Here is a 17415-nt window from a genome sequence, read left to right on the forward strand (position 1 = left end):
CTTTAATAATGCTGGTTGGTGGTTTGTAAGCACTATTAACTTAGGAACGGATATAAAAAGCAAGCATAAAACTTCAACGTTGCGGCTGATTTCATGCATTCCTTTTAATAGATTCTTAAGTACTAAGATTTCCTAGAGGTATGATCACCTCAATCTCCTCTATATATAGGAAATTATAACATGCTCAATTTGAGACATCAAAAAACGTCTAAAATAGACATCACAAAATCTATCTGTAGTTTAAAGGTCAAATTTATTAGGAGATTAAGAGAAGTGTTATATGTGGACTATAAATACGGCACAGCTGACTTTATTCACAGGCACACAGTCAGTGCCAGCCTATTTTGTGGACACTCTAGTTCTTTTGTTCCAAGAAAAGTTTGCCCCATAAGACTTGGACTTGGGCTTAGGAATCTTCCTCTCTTCCACGTCATAGCTCCATCCTAGAGGAAAGAAACAAAAACAAAGCCGTGAGAATAGCATTAAGTGGGCTAACTGAAGAACACGGCAGCAGAGGCTACTGTTCAGATTAATGTGGACTTCTCATCCAGAGGAAATGTCAACACATGTGAGAGAGAAACTAGTAATTTGTTCTGTTAGCCAGTACGTCAAAACATTGACTGAACAGAACTTGCTATTTATCAAATTAAAGGTGTAACCCAATTCTTGCTCAATTACTGAGCAAAAATTTCATGTAAAAACTTCTCTCTTTTATATGTGACTTCAATAACTGCAGTGAGGAATATTGGATAATACAACCTATCTTGACTGTGCTACATGCTGGTGTTTTTACAGTAGAACTCATTGATGCAGAAAAAGCATGTGACACAAATTACATAGATCACCAACTTGGACAGGACCACGACATACCTGATTCAGTTCCCCAGACTTCACCAGGCTACTGGTGAAACTCAGAAATGTTTTCAACATTTGTTTCAAGCGCTGTGTTTACTGGCTGGAATCGCACTGAAGTACTGGCTAAGGATTCAAATTCGTAAGCTTTGTCCAAAAGCCTAGTGCTTCAGAATAGGGTTTAGTATGTCCTGGAAACTTACACTTCAACTATTAATTCAATGAGATTTTTGTAAAGAAAATGGGAAACTTCAGACTGAAACTATGTAATTTCTGAGAGCTCATTTGCCCCTCCCATAATCATTTCAGTGTTCATAATTTTGTTTCATAATGGATTTGTTTATGTATATATTTTTAAGTCCTGTTTTCAGTTCCAATATGGAGAACAAAATCAAATGACCCCTGCAAAAATAAAATTAAGTAACTTCTATATCCTAGGTTAAATTTTACTTTGAAAGATTTTTCCACTCATAGAATATAGCATTCTTTTCTTGAAGGACTTTTTTTAAATAACACATCTTTAAGCATCTGATTCATGCAGTCATGTAAAAATGTCTAAAATGAATAATATCTGATCAAGGGCTGCTTCATCTTATGAATTCTAAAAACTTCCAGTGTCTCTTAATCACTTTAGTACTTTCTGCCATAAAGTTCGTTTTAATAGCTCCTTAGCTGGAATTCAATTTTGCCACAGAAATAAAGCTTGTGTAACTGTGATTACCAAAGTATACTACTGTTCTAAAAAGGAAAATAATAACACTTAACATAACGCTCCAAATTAATGTTTTAAATACTTCATTTATAGGAGAAAATTACATTCCCATTGCTAGAATTCTATTTGTCTTCAAAGAAAGTCTAATAACTATAAGAAAGTGGGAAAGCAAATTATGTCCTAGAATCCAGGAAAGGTAAGACTGCTTTGGCTTACTTTTCCAATTTTAACCTAATTTTGACAAAGTAAAAAAAAAATGTTTTGAATTCTTTCCTATCCATTTAAAAAAATTAGAAAGTTGTGTTTTACTTTGAGAACCTGCACTTACAAAGAACATCAACAATAGCTATTTCAATTTTAAAAATGTTAATAATAGTACCTACTGTCCAAAGCCGTTCTGAGGATTAAACAAGTTTATTCATGGGAAGTGTTTAAAAATAAACATGGCACTTAACCATCATTTTATTGGATTCTATGAGAAAGACATTTCTTATAAAACCTTTATATAAACTACTCTCTCTATACAGATGAATAAATCAAGGCTCAGAGTTTAAGTTCCTTGCACAGTCTCACTCAAATTTAAACTGCAATTTCTAGGGATATTTGTTGTATAGATATAAATCAATTTCTACTATCTTCAATTATCTGTAATTTCACTTAGATGTTTTAGTAAGCAAATTAATACTGTAATCTGATCACAGGAAGTTCAGCAAATTTCTGAAATATGTTCCACATTAAATAATACATTATATGGATAATTAAAAGAAAAAATTCAGGGACCAGCATTCTGGCAAAGTGGATTAAGCATAAGCTGCCTGCAGTGCCAGCATCCCACAAGGGTGCTGGCTACAGTCCTGACGGCTCCACTGCTTATCCAGCTCCTTGCTGATGCCCCGGGAAAGCAGCAGACGATGGCCGAAGCACTTGAGCCCCTGAACTCATGTGACAGACCAGAAAGGAAGACGCTGCAGGCTTTATAACCATTTGAGGAGTAAACTAGAGGATGGAAAACCTCTCTCAATCTGTAACGCTGCCTTCCAAATAAAGCAAAACTAAGCCTTAAAAATAGTTGTTCAAAATAGGTTCAACTGAAGATGCACTATTCATTTAACAAATATTACTGTCTGCCTACTGTTAGGGACTGTGTGTAGACACTTACGGTGTCTATACTCATTCAATGAAAACAAAAAATACCTACTTCTTTGTTAATAGGAGAGAGAACTTAGTAAATGTATGATACACTTGTAATTGGTCCTAAAAAATAATACATTAAAAACACATACATGCTAATAAGTATTAGGCATCAAATACTTCAGGGTACAACATATATAGGGAGCCCTTTCTCCTTGAAAAGGTAACTTTTGAGAAAATACAGATGATGAATCTCTTAGAAAAGAGATTCCAGGCAAAGAGAACCACAATTGAGAAGGCTCTGAGACAAGAACATGCGTGTGCAATACATTGAATGTTTTAGGCCCTGTTAACAATTTTAAATGTATTTTGATTGAAATTTTTTAAAGTAAGCTTATAGGTTGTGTGGGCCATAAGGGAGACGTCTTAAAAATTTAATACTGACCAATATGGAAAAATAAAACATAAAATAAACAGCCTAAAATGTCATGGACTAGAATTTTAGTTCAGACTGACATAAAAGCTCTGTTACAACTACCTCATAAGTGAAACTGAATTGGTTTAAAAAACAAAAACTAAGTATTGCAATATTAATTCCACTCATTTCCTTTGAATACATATAATTTTGGAAGGTGGTTTTCCTTTTATTTCTGAAAATTTTCAGAAGAGACTAACAGTCCCTGGAAAACTGTCTCGTTCTAAAATTGTAGGGGAAAGTGTAGATTGTGTCTGATAATGGTCACTGGTAGGTTAGCCAAGGCTCCATGATCTTTTCTTGCCAAATGAACAAGAACCTATGTCCCACCCCACCCCCCCCCAGTCTCTCAACATTCAGTCTTTAGCTCAAAGACATTAGGAGAGCAAATGCAGATGAAATGAGAAAGCACTTGGAAATATTTAGAAATTAGTACTTTGCACAAACACCTGAAACTCACTCTCCTCTTCATTCAGTTTTCCTTCATTCACCAGGGAGAAAAAGTTTTATTCTTACTGCATCTGGACTGAAACACACAGATCTATTATCTGTCCTGGTTACAGTTTTAAAATGCTATCAAGGCCACTGCAATGCGAAATGGGAATTACACACCTGTAAGAAACTAACCTGGTTAGGTATTCTGCTAACTACAGAGTGAACTGGCTGTTGGGACTCTTACAGGGGCTGTCGATGTAGAAGTGTCATGATAGGCACTGGAATGTGGATGCGCAATGCAATCAGTCAAAATGCACCTCAAAGAATCCAGCATTTAGGGCCCATCTCTACAGTACTGCCCTACCAAAACCGTTCATGATTGTTACGGTATAAAGGTCTTTTTTTCCCTCACCTTTGGAAAACAACTTTGTTCCCAAAGTGTAACAAGCAACCCTGCTTCTATGATGAAACTATAGAGTATGAGGAAGTCTGGTGGCAATCCCATAAAAGGACAAACTAAGATCAGAATCTACGTAAATCCCCCTTTGGATTTAAACTTTTCTACATAGGGCTGCTATGATGAACTTTTGCTTTTCTGTAGAGCTACTGTTCAGCCTATCACAGCTCCAAGCATCCCCCTCAAGTGTTTACTTTCCTGAAAGATCCAATCTACTGGTTCAAACACACTTGGATATACAGGTTGCTGGAGCAGGCACAAAGCACTGGCTAAAAAACAAACGAAAAACCTCCAGGAGTAACAGTATTGTAAGGACAGAAATGTGCATATTTAACAATGAGTAAAATACACACATTATAATTATTTTTGCTACTTCTGATTTGCAACTTGTTCCTCAAGAGAGTGTAATATAGCTTGTGAGGAACAGTATGTGGAAATTTAAGAATGAAATCATACTTGTGAAATGTTTGAACTTCTAAGAGTATCTCTTTCAACCCTAAATTAAGTTTTCCTTTTATTTTTAAAACAAAATCCAGAGTTGTTGTACTGAATGAGATCCTGAAAGTGAAAACACTCCTGCTCTTTGAGGTCGGCTGATGAAGGTGTCGTCTACAGACACTGGTCCCATATGCTGTCCTATTACAATACCCAAAACCACCCTTTGCTCTTCCCAGCTGTGTGGCAGAAGATGATCAAAGCAACTAGTCCTAGACAGCTGTCCCAGGGATGGGGTAAAGCTCCCAGGACTGCCGTCACTTCCACTGTGCAGGGTAGCCAGATGGCGTGGATTAGCCACAAAGCCAGCCAGCAGCACCTAAGGCATGAGAGGCTGGGTCCCTCCGCTGTTTCACACACTGGAATGCTTTCACAGAAACATTCTGCACATTAGGCCACAGTATCAAAAAACACTTACCTCTCGCAAATGCCCCAGCAAAATTAAAATGTGATTTTTTTTTAAAATAACCCATGCCCAGTTTCTTTTACAGAAATATGCCAGTTTTGTCAGTCTCTACACTATGGTTATGATATTGTTTCCTACAATATGAATGTTTGGTGTAATCTTTTCAAATGCAAATGCAGAAACAAATCAACACACTAGCATCTGAAGGAAACTAGACCACTGCAGTTAAATTATGAATTCCATGTATAATATACAGAATTACATTTTTATGTACAGAACCATTTATCTTTTATGGTTCAGTAATGCAAAAATGCAAGGAAGCATTCATCATTTCTTTTGTTTATGAAATGCATCACCTGTGATAACCTTGACTCACAACCTGTGAAAGGTCTTTCTTCCCATTATAGCATAGTCTCAGACATTAGGTCAGAAGGAAAGAGTTCAACAATCTTTGCATGTGACAAAGATGCCAAACATGTGACACCACATGTTCTGCCACAAGCTGACATAGCAAGCAGCCTCTGCAAAGCCAGGCCTGGGATCGGAACTACAGCGCCGTGGGAGGCCATGCAGCCATGTGCTGACACTGAGGCGGTTTCCCAATCTCACACCAGATTGTGTGCACACTTTACCCTGGAAGGATGCAGAGTATTAACCTCACATATGCAGGAATCTCAAAGATTTGTTGAAATGAGACTGTAATGTGTGTATTCTATAAAGTTAATGAAGGATCTTTAAAAATTTAGAAGAGTAGAAGAAGGAATAAAAGTAATCCTTCGGGCCCGGCGGCGTGGTCTAGCGGCTGAAGTCCTCGCCTTGAAAGCCCCGGGATCCCATGTGGGCGCCGGTTCTAATCCCGGCAGCTCCACTTCCCATCCAGCTCCCTGCTTGTGGCCTGGGAAAGCAGGAGAGGACGGCCCAAAGCTTTGGGACCCTGCACCCACGTGGGAGACCCGGAAGAGGTTCCTGGTTCCCGGCATCGGATCGGCGCGCACCAGCCCGTTGCGGCTCACTTGGGGAGTGAATCATCGGACGGAAGATCTTCCTCTCTGTCTCTCCTCCTCTGTGTATATCTGGCTGTAATAAAATGAATAAATCTTTAAAAAAAAAAAGTAATCCTTCAGAAATTTTATTTTTAAACTTTGAACCATGATATTACCAAAAATCTAATGAATAGAAGGGAGGGATGATTCAAAATAATTATTTCTAAAGCAGTACTTGAAACACCACCACACAGAATTTGCCTTGGAATGCCTCAGAATTTGTCTGTTCCAGCTTTCGTATTTCAACAATGTGAATATTAGTCATTATTTAGAACATTTTTCAGAAGAAAGAAAATACAGGGACCCATGTTGTGGTGTAGCAAGTAAAACTAACACCTGCCAACCCAGCATCCCAAATGGGCACTGGTTTATGACCTCGCTTCTCTGCTTCCTATCCAGCTCTCTCATGATGGCTTGGGAAGGTTAGAGAAGATGCCATTCCTACGGGAGACCCTGATGAAGCACCTGGCTTCCTCCTCCTGGTTCAGCCACAGTGGCTATAGCTACCTGAGGAGTGAACCAGTGGATCTCTTTGTCTCTTTCTCTGTAAATCTGACTTCAGGGCCAGCATGATAGCCTAGTGGCTAAAGTCTTTGCCTCGAATGCGCTGGGATCCCATATGGGCGCCAGTTCTGGTCCCAGCAGTCCCACTTCCCATCCAGCTCCCTGCTTGTGGCCTGCGAAAGCAGCTGAGGACGGCCCAAAGCCTTGGGACCCTGAAACCATGTGGGAGATTTCGAAGCCAGGAGCCCCTAGCCTCTTCTGATAGATTCAGCTCTGGCCATTGTGGCCGTTTGGGGAGTGAGTCAATGGAAGGAAGATCTTCCTCTGTCTCTCCTCTCTATATATCTGACTTTGCAATAAAAATAGATCTTTAAAAAAAAATCTGACTTCAAGTTAAAAAACCAAACAGCCAAAAATCACTCTGAGATTTTGGTGTAACTAGCTTGGTGTATGGGCTATGCAGGGATTCCTGGACTCTTTCTTAATAGTTAATTCTTAATAGGCTAGACTAAGAATCTCCCAAGGCCACACCACGTACATTGCCACTATGAGAAAAAGCTCTGAGTTCCACAAGGGGACATCTTCTCGGGAGCCTTTGCAGGTAGGCCAAACATCTTGCCACCCACAAGAGCCAAGGACTGGGACTTGTTACTTGGAGGTCATAATACGCTAAGCTTTGCCTGCAGTGCTGGCATCCCATATGGGTTCGTGTCCTGGCTACTCCAGGTCTAATACAGCTTCCTGCATATGGCCTGGGAAAGCAGTGGAGATGGATCAGGTCCTTGGGTCCCTGCACCAATGAGGGAAGAAGCTCCTGGATCCGGCATTAGATTGGCTCAGCTCTTGCTGTTGTAGCGATTTCGGGAGTGAACAAGCAGATGGAAGAGCTTTCTCTCGCCCTTTATCTTTGCCTTTCAGTTAAGAACAAGTTTTAAAAAGGCTATTTGAAAGGCAGAGCAACAGAGGGAAAGACAGAGACAGATCTTCACTGGGTCGCTCTCCACATTACTGTTAACAGCCTGACCTAGTCCAAGCCAGAGCCAGGAACTCTAACCAGATCCCCTTAAAGGGTAGTATTTAGGTTCTCATGTGCTGACTTCCAGGCAGGTGAGAAGGAAGCTGGATCAACCAGGACGTGAACTGGTACTCTGGCACTGGATGCCAGCAATGCAAATGGCATGTTTGCCTGTTGTGCCACACTGATGGGGGTTTCAAAGGAAAAAAGCTATGTACGTAAAACAGTCTTTGTATGTTGTAGTTACAAATAATCCTGATTATTTGTACCTGTAAATTTTCCTACTAACCCCAAAATCAATACTTGTGGTATTTCTGTGGTCATTTATGACATGCACAGAATAGCCAAAAATCTGAATTGACCAGCACACATGTTCCCAACTAAGGTCACGCAAGGTAACACTCTGCATTCTGTTGGAGCTCTAACCTTGTAAACAAGCATACTTCACTTGGTCTACTTAGTTCTCTATGTTTGTGCTTCCCGTCTGTAGCGTCATCGTTCAATGCCGTCCAAACGCAGTGCTGAAGTACCGTTTCGAGTTTCTATGCACGAGAAGGCTGTGACGTGCCGGTGTGTGTGCTAGGTACATTCTGTGTATCTATTACAGTGCTGCTGGCTTCATTCAAACATGATCAGTCAACAGTGTATATTAAATAAGGTATATTTAAACAAAAACTCATAGAACAGTTAATATTAAGCAGTTCATGAAAAGATATAACCAGGATATTTCCATTAGAAACAACAGTTGAGTATTTTGTTAATTTAGTGTTTGTGGTGAATATAGAATATGATAATCATGAAGAATTGTTTTTCTCATGGTGCCTGCATTGATTCCCCCTCAAAAAAACAGTATGCTCTCCATTTGTAATTTGTCTCAACATTCCTTCAGCTTATACAAATCGGTGTTAACTTGTCCTTTCAACTGGTTATAATAGATGCCTGAACTGCTACACATTAAAAAATTTATTTTACTTACATATATTTTAGATGTTAGTCATTTTTTCTGGAAATTTTCTAATATCTTTCCTAATTTTATTAGATGTCACGAACATGTCTAATTCACCACTTAAAGGTGAATTAAAAATATTTTCTCACCGAAGACAGGTGTACCTTACACCATAAGTGCATGAACTCTTTTTTGGCTCCAAGAGATGGACCCAAAGCAGCAAGAGAATGTTGCTTTGTTTTTAATTTTGGAAATTGGTTTTACAATCTGACCATTCAGTAAACAGATTAGTGGTTTATAGAGGCCTGTTCTCCATTGGGGAGAAAGAGAATCTGGTTAGTCTTTCCTGTTTATTTGAGCACAATCAAGCAAGAATTTGTACTTGGTGAGAAGAGAACATGTCTTTGGTAGGGACTATTAAATTTCCCAATTATTAAGCCACAGTTGAAATGCCAGAATTGAAGTTACAAACTGTCTGTGTGATGATGTCTATCAACAAGTCTAAAAGTTAGAAAAGTCTTTACTTCTCACTGTGCCATGTAAGTAATGGTTTTCTACCTTTAGGTGGCATTTATGAATTCTCTTTAAAGAGCACTGTCCTGATTAGCTTACAGAGAAAATCGATGATTTTACAAAATGAACAATACTACAACTTTCAGAAAAGGAAGAGCCTGAACTCCTAACACTTCCACTATGCTAGAATGAAGACAATGTTTTTTTCAGGGTGGGTGGAATGCCATAGCAAGTTAGGGCACCTCTTGGAACACCTGTATGCCATGTGCAAGTGCCGGGGAGGCAGCACAAGATGGCCCATGTATGTGGATTTCCACTGGCTAAGTGGGAGGCGCCAATGTCATTCTGGGCTTCTAGAAGTAAGCTAGTGGATGGAAGATCTCTTTGTCGCACTAACCCCGTCTTTCAAATAAATCTTCTTTAAAAGTTTCAAAAATTATTTTATCTTTATTAGAAATTCAGATATACAGAGAGGAGGAGAGAGAGGGGAAGATTTTTCATCTGATGATTCACTTCCCAAGTGGCCATAATGGCCGGAGCTGTGCTGATCCAAAGCCAGAAGCATGCAACCTGGGACCTCTTGCTGGTCTCCCAAGCAGGTGCAGGGTCCCAAGGCTTTGGGCCGTCCTCAGCTGCTTTCCCAGGTCACAAGGAGGGAGCCGGATGGGAAGGCGGGCTCACAGAAAATATAAAAATTTGCTAACATAAAAATACTTTCTATAACTCTTGCAAATAAAACCTAGAAAGAGGTAGGGAGAGATCTTCCGTGTGCTGGTTCACTGTATCCTGTTTGGAACACGGGGCCTGGAGGAGGAGACCAGAAGTGCTCTCCTGAGAGGCACAGTCAACTTTGGACTGTGGGCAGTCTGCTTGTCCTCTCTCCCTCCTATAAGCAGCAGCTCTCCTCACATTTGAATAAGTACTCTCTAAATAAATCCTGGTCCCATTTTTGTACTTAAGTCTCCCCTTTGATTCCTCATCTCAGGTGGGGGCATGAGCCTGCAATACAAGTCTGATACATATTTCTCACAAGACTTGCTCCTGAGATGTCTGTAACTCATTACATTTTAGTGGAGTCATGCAATATCTGTAAATGATGACTCCTCCAGACTTTGGAAACTTTCCGAATATTCTTACTTGTGGTAATAAAACCATCTGCACATTTCAATAACAATCTGTCCTCCTTTTGACTAGGAGGTAACTGGAAGCACTCTTACATAACCAAGTCACTGCTTACCTGGAGTGACATATTTAAGAGAGGTCTATTTATTTAAACACGAGACATAACTTGAGAGAACTAAGGTTGACTTCCTGAGGTCCTTCCAAGAGAAGTGCCTGGCATCCAGTGTAGCTGGTTCCCAGCCTGACAGGGTAGCCTTAGGGTATTTGGAGGAACTTGAAGGCAGCTCCTGGAGTTAACAGGTACTGCAGTAGATAGGATGGCAAATTCTGACTTAAAAATCCCTTGAGGTTAGAAAGTTCTAAGTCTAACATGAATTTCTTTGTGAAAACTTGGCGCAAGGCGGAATGCCCTTCCCTCTCCGTCTTCCCAGCCCGTTTATGTTGGCATCGGTTCGCTTAGAAGTTACGATGCGTGCACTCCACCTCACAGCACCTGGCTCTGGGTCATGGGTCATGACTGTTTTCTGTCATTCAGACCCTGAGGGGCAGCCACGGCTTAAAGTAGCTGGGATCCTGCCGCCCACATGGGAGACCTGGACTGCCGCTGGTCTCTGGCTTCAGCCCAGATCAATTCCCACCGTTCTGGAGATCTGGAGGCTGAGCAGGCTGATGGGCATTCACTGGCTCCTCCTCTCAAATAAGAAAGCTGCTGGGAATATTAATATTCTTGCTTATGAACAATCAGGTCACTTACAACACCAATCGTATTTTGTGATCATTAATAATCTCTCCTTGAGACCAAAAAAAGTGGAAAAAATCTTCAATGGAAAACTACACATTATCTCGATCATACCTTTCCGGGTTATCAAGCTTTACTTCAATTTCTTATTGTTCACCTATCTGGGTAACTTCTGAAGTTGTATACAGTTGATTCATAGGTAAATGATGACCCCTTCCCACTGCTAGTGATTGTACTGCTAGGTCCTTGCCCTTTGTAATTCACTTCCACACTTCCATCCTACGTACATCTACATGCTGGTTTAAATATTTACTTTACACTCGTAACATCTGCCTAATTCTATCATGAAAATACCTGTACTTGATTTTTATCTGTATGATTTTTTTTTTGAAAAATCTTAACAGATTTACAGATGTGAGCTGAAACCCTTAGGGGAGCTTAAGTGAGGCGCAGTTCAGACTTTCCTGTCGGCTTGACTTGTGCAGGAATTGGAAATTCTGAGCTGCGTCTCCAGTTATTTCTTCCTGGATCCAGGCACCACCTGACCTTCCCAGTCTCTACCTTCCATCACTTTGGAGATGGGGTTTGGTTTCCCAGCAGACTCACTGTGAGCAGAAAGCAGTTTCACAGTGTGTCCTCTGCCCTGCTATTCATCAAAGAAACCCTTCATTTTCAGAATTTCAAAGAGTTTTTACTGCTCACAACAATGAGAATAATACAGGGGGGTAAAATGACATACCAGAGAAAAGTCACAAAGTTTCAAATCAGATCAAAAGGGGAAAAAAAGGGCATTTCTGGTTTTCATTAGCATGTAAATGGTAGTAGAGCCTAGTTTTCTACCATCCAAATTTTCCACAGCTGTCTTCTACCTCCTCTCTCCAAGATGCAGCCTTCTCTTCCCCATCCTTCACAGGACACAAGGAAAGACAAAAGCCACAGGGTGACAAAGGTGGGTCTTTGCAGCACACAAACAACTGAAGTAAGCTTCATCTACATTTCAGAGGAAACTCCAGATTTTTGGTTTCCCTTTTGGCAAAGAAAGGTTATTTTTGAAGAGTTCCCCTGGAACAGATGCTGAGCCTGAGGGAGCTGTTCATAGCATGAGGCCCTGGGGTTAAAGCCAGAAGACACAAGGGTATTTATATTTTCTTTGTGTGAAAGTAGTGTGGGGGTGGGAGGCAGAGAGGAAGAGAGAAAAGAAGCAATGGGGGAACTTGGTCTCATCTATCCCTTGCCCGGCATTTCAGAGAACCAGTCTTTCTGTAGTCGGTGAGGTGAGGTACGGTCAAAGAGAGGGGAGAGGTAAGGAGCAGTCGAAATTACCAACAGCAAGAGCAAGAGAACCACATTTAGTGATGAAGGCATTTTTATACAAAAGACCTATCTGTACAAGATTTTATTTGGTTAAGAAATTGATAATTGCAAAACCTCATGTTAGTCACATTAAGGCTCTACTTCATTATTGTAACAGTTTCCACTTACCCTTGATTTACACTAGGACAGTGCATCTGTAGAACAGAACTGCATTTAAGAAGTGTAAGATTTGAACTTTTCCAGGTTTTTCCCGATTTCTCATTTAAACTATAGAGCATGTATCAATGAATATTGGAAGTGTAATGTATATCACATGAACTACATACTTAATTTTCTAGGTAGCCCATTAATGAAATGAATAAAAACAAGCAAAACTGACTCTAATCATAGCTTTCGACATAATGAAATTTAAGATTCTCTCATGCTAAATCTTTGATAGTACAGTATATTCCAAGTGCCATGGTCCTGGTTTGACTAGTAGCCACCCTGTTAGTGTAGATCTAGATTAATTTTTTAAATCTACCAACATCACAGCATCACAGAGGAAGTTTTTGTCAAAATCCAGAAACTTAGGTGCCAAGAGCTGGGCTCGGGCTTATTTTACTACACAAGATCTCGGTATCAGGAAGGGGAGAGTAAAGCTGGAAAGACCTCAACCAGAGACACGGCCACAGCAGCTTTTAGGAGTCTATCAGAATTAAAAGCCTCCTTTCCGCAGTCCCTTCACCTTCCCACAACCTTTGCCGTCTTCTCTCCAAAGTTCCAAAGCCTGTACTCCTTTCTGTAGCTTGGGATGCCATATAAACTTGAACTGCCTGGCCCTCATTTAGATCTTTTCTCGTTTGTGCATATGCATGTAATAAATTTGTCTTTTCTGTTAAACAGGGTGAATTTACTATGGCAGTTAAAAGGAACAGTTTGTTTAGTGGGAGTGGAAGGAAAAAAATAAGGGATAAGGAAAGGAGGGAATGTACAGTTTCTCAAGATGAACTGAGTTTGACAGCAGGGGAAAAAATGAGAAAGGAAGCCTGAGGGAGGCGGTAAATGAAAGAGAAGTACGGCCTCGAACAAGAGTTGGGGCATAGCTAGATAACGGTAGGGTTAAAACTCAGTAATGGTCAGTCCTTATATTGTGCATGACTCTGAATTTTCAGTTAGGGAATTTGTCTATTAAGCATGGACCACTGAAAATACGTACACAAAGGGTATTTGGGGATTTATAAAAACTTGGGATTACTGAGACAGTATATGACAGTTGAGAACAGAGGTAAGCGAACATTTTCTATAAAGAGCTGAGGGGTCACTGTTTTAAGTCTTTACAACTACTCAATTCTATTGTAGCTGAAAAGCTATTATAAACAATGTATAAATGAATTTTTAAAAATTTAATTAGATGAATTTTAAAAAACTACAGTATGTGAACTTGTTACCTAATGTTACTACATGTCTCTGAACACCAGTGTCCTTGAACTATAAAATGGGGATAGAAACTGTTCTTGCTTTATCTAGTTGCAATGAGGATTAAATGAGAATGAATGAAAAGCACCTAGTGCAGGACCTATCATGATAGTGTTTGAGTGTAACTTGTGGTAACAATATTGATGTATATTATCTGATGATCCACACAATCATTGTGGAGACTAAAAGAAAGAGTTGGCCCAGTAGGAACGGTAGAGGGGAAAAGGTAATATACGTGAAATTGTTTCCCAAGATTAGCCTGCAGTTTCACAGGAGGGGCCAATGATTTTTAAAATAGTTAGCAGGCAATAAATGTTTGCTGGGAAACAAGCGAATCCAACAATCTTAACTCCTCATGGCAACTGAAATGATAGTAACAGTTTATTTATCTTGTAATTTATAAATGTCTATGTATTTGAAAGGCAGAGGGATGGAATCACTGAGGAATTCACCAGGACAGCAGTGACTTCAAATTCCTGAGCAGTCAATTTTATTTTAGGAGAAAAAGAGTATCCATTACAGATCAACTTCTGCGCTGGATACCAGAGAACCAGTGACTGAGTAAGTTTCTTCTATATTATGAACTTTGATAATGTTTCTCAATTTTGTTTCCTGGGGAGGCAGAGACGTTGGAGAGGCAACAGATTTCAATGGTAGCAGTGGCTAGTTCACACCCTGCAACCCACATGGCAACTGCAGTCATGTAATCCTTCTGACTACTCAGATAACCAAGGATCCAGCACTTTAATTAGATTTCCTGTTATTAAACTCAAGTTACAGACATCAAATGAATAATTTTCAAGGTGTCAGACAAATACAGTAGCTGAAAAGATGGAAAATGTTGTAACTATTTTTGACAACCGTTTAAAAATTATTTTAAGTAACATTCTGATAACTAAATCAAAATACTATTTTGAAGACTGCTTTGAGCATAATTACATGACAGATTTGGAACCTGTCAATGAAGTGTTAATAAGCAATTGTACTTAGGCTTTTTACCAAAAACTTTCAAACTTTATTACTAATAACATGTTACATTACGGTATTATATACTTACTTCCTTTTTATTAACTCATACTTAATCCTCAGACCAATTCTCTTTAGTAGTAGGAGATGGCTTTCAGATGTTATGGAAAAATGGAATTTAAAATTAAAAAGGGGTGTGGTCTTGTGGATTAAGATGTCCCTTAGAACTGCTGAATTCTGTTTCAGTATGTCTCACCCAAGTTCCTGCTATTCCTGTTCCCAATACTGAAGAGATTCTGTAAGGCAACAGGCTCAAGTGGTTAAGTTGCTGCTATCCACAAAGCAGGCTGGATGGCACTGAGGGCTCCTGGCTTCCCCCGGTCTGGCTCTGGCTGTTAGCACTGAGGGAGTGAAGCAGTGGGAGGGAAAGTATTGCCTCCCTCTTTGTCCTGCCTTTCAAATCAATTACAATAAATTTTAAAATTATAAGCTTTATTTCTTAGCACAGGCATAAACAAGTTCAAGACCTTTTTCTACTAGCAATTTAGTCTATCACTATGGAAGTGAGGGTCCTGGGAAATTAATCCTGTCAATGCAGTCTTTGTTGACTGAACACAAACTGGTGCCACTTACTATTTTTTTTTAAGATTATTTATTATTATTGGAAAGCCGGATATACAGAGGAGGAGAGACAGAGAGGAAGATCTTCCATCTGATGTTTCACTCCCCAGGTGAGCTGCAACGGGCCGGTGCGCGCCGATCCGATGCCGGGAACCTGGAACCTCTTCCGGGTCTCCCACGCGGGTGCAGGGTCCCAATGCATTGGGCTGTCCTCGACTGCTTTCCCAGGCCACAAGCAGGGAGCTGGATTAGAACCGGCGCCCATATGGGATCCCGGGGCTTTCAAGGCGAGGACTTAAGCTGCTAGGCCATGCCGCCGGGCCCTACTTACTATTTTTGAAAGATAGGACTCCTGTGACTTGTTTCCCAGTCAGGCCTATAAAGCAGATGCCTGAAGACTCACCACTGAAACTGCCACAGAAATTGCCCTTGATTGATGAGAGGAATGAATACTGTCCTAGCAGAGAAGGCCACGCTGGTGAACTTCATACAGGCACATTTCTACTAAAGCTCTGGCTGGCTTTCTCAGAACACTCTCCTAAAGAGCAGATATTGTCATCCTTTGGTTGTCTCAAGTCAACAAGCAAAATGCCTTGAGCTTGAGCGTCCCCCCCACCTCCCAAATTTTTGCTCTTGACTGGCTCACATCCACCTCTTAACAGTCATTGCCTTGATTGTGCATACTCAAACTAGATTCTTTTCAGACATTACTACAGCTTAACTTTGATGCAAAAAGTCAAAACCCATGCATAGCCTTTCCGTATATACATTTCTCACAGAAGACACTGTAGTTTTCTATCTACGATGTCATTTTTAATCAATTGATTGAAGCCCATGCAGTTTGGCTTCTTTTAATTGCAAGTTATGGGGACAAGAGGGTGGGAAATAGCAACTTTGGTGCTTTCATTCAGTCAAATCTAATACACAATACTCATCTTCCACTGTACTTAAACAAAACCAGTTAACTACATCATTCAAATAGATAACTGAAGTAGAATTCATTTGAATGGCTGGATTTGAATACTTATTTCTGCATTACATCTGGGAAAATTCCTAACATGTACTGTGAAACAGAACTCTGTAATATGGATAAGTCTCAGGGAGATAAGTAACAGCAATACCAGGTGGTGGGATGTGAATTTTGAAAGTAATAAAGACTAGTAAGGTATTATACCAAGTATTCCCACTTTATGACATGTTTCTTAACAGTTGAAATAAAAGCATATAAATCTGAAAAAGGTGTGTGTGGTGCACACTGGCACAGCAAGTAAAGCTGCTGGCTGCAATGCCAGCATGCCATATGAGCACCAGTTCTAGTCGAAGGTGCCCCAGTTTTGATCCAGTTTCCTGCTAATGCACCTAGGAAAGCAGCTCCTGTACCCATTTGGGAGACCCAGAGGAAGCTCCTGGTTCATGAAGGCTTTGGGCCAGCCCAGATTTGGCTGTTGTAGTCACTTGTGGGAGTTAACCGGCAGATGGAAGATCTTTATTTCTTCCCCTCTCATTCTTCTTTTCTAAGCCTTTATAAATAAGGGAAGTTAAGTCCATTATGAAATTAATTTCAAAGTAATATAGCTTCCAAACGGTATAGTGAGGACTACAATTCAGAATCCTTTTCAGTGCCATATGTTGGCTTAATAGTGAATGAGATGAATTTCGCATTTGTATTAACAGTAAATCTACCCACTTTCTGTAGTCCTTGACCCTTTGTGCCCTAATCAACTATGTAAAGATTATCAAAATAACTACAAACAAACAACAACAACAAAAAACAGTAAATCAACACAGACCAACGATAGGAGGCTATTCCAAAAGTGAGAGTATTGAAGAAATTTGTGGCAAGATAAAATTGAAAAATTTTGAAAACACTGATAGCTTTTTTGGTACAGATACCTTTGAAATCTGTTTATTTATTTAAGATTTATTTTACTGGAAAGGCAGAGATATAGAGGAGAGGAGAGATGGAAAGATCTTCCATCCATTCCCCTAGAGGCCGCAATGGCCAGAGCTGAGCAAAGCCAAAAGCCTCCTCCAGGTCTCCCATGGAAATGCAGGGTTCCAGTGACTTGGCCCATCCTCAACTGCTTTCCCAGGCACAAGCAAGGAACTGGATGCGACAGGTACCAGCACCCATCTGGGATCCTGGGGCTTGTAAGGTGAGGATTTAGCCACTGAGCCATTGCACGAGGCCCCTATGCTCAGCTCTTTAAA

General features: G+C 40.2%; 1 protein-coding gene across 1 annotated transcript in view; it reads right to left on the reverse strand.

The window, feature by feature from the left end:
* Positions 1-234: 234 nt before the first annotated feature.
* NDUFS4 (NADH:ubiquinone oxidoreductase subunit S4) overlaps positions 235-17415 on the reverse strand; it is a 93715-nt gene continuing 76534 nt past the window's right edge. The window contains exon 5 of the mRNA XM_004583697.3: positions 235-443. Coding sequence (XP_004583754.1) covers positions 340-443 — 104 coding nt within the window. The 3' untranslated portion in view covers positions 235-339. The remainder of the gene's footprint in view (positions 444-17415) is intronic.

This window comes from Ochotona princeps, chromosome 23, assembly GCF_030435755.1.
Source record: "Ochotona princeps isolate mOchPri1 chromosome 23, mOchPri1.hap1, whole genome shotgun sequence".
In the NCBI taxonomy this organism is placed as follows: domain Eukaryota; kingdom Metazoa; phylum Chordata; class Mammalia; order Lagomorpha; family Ochotonidae; genus Ochotona; species Ochotona princeps.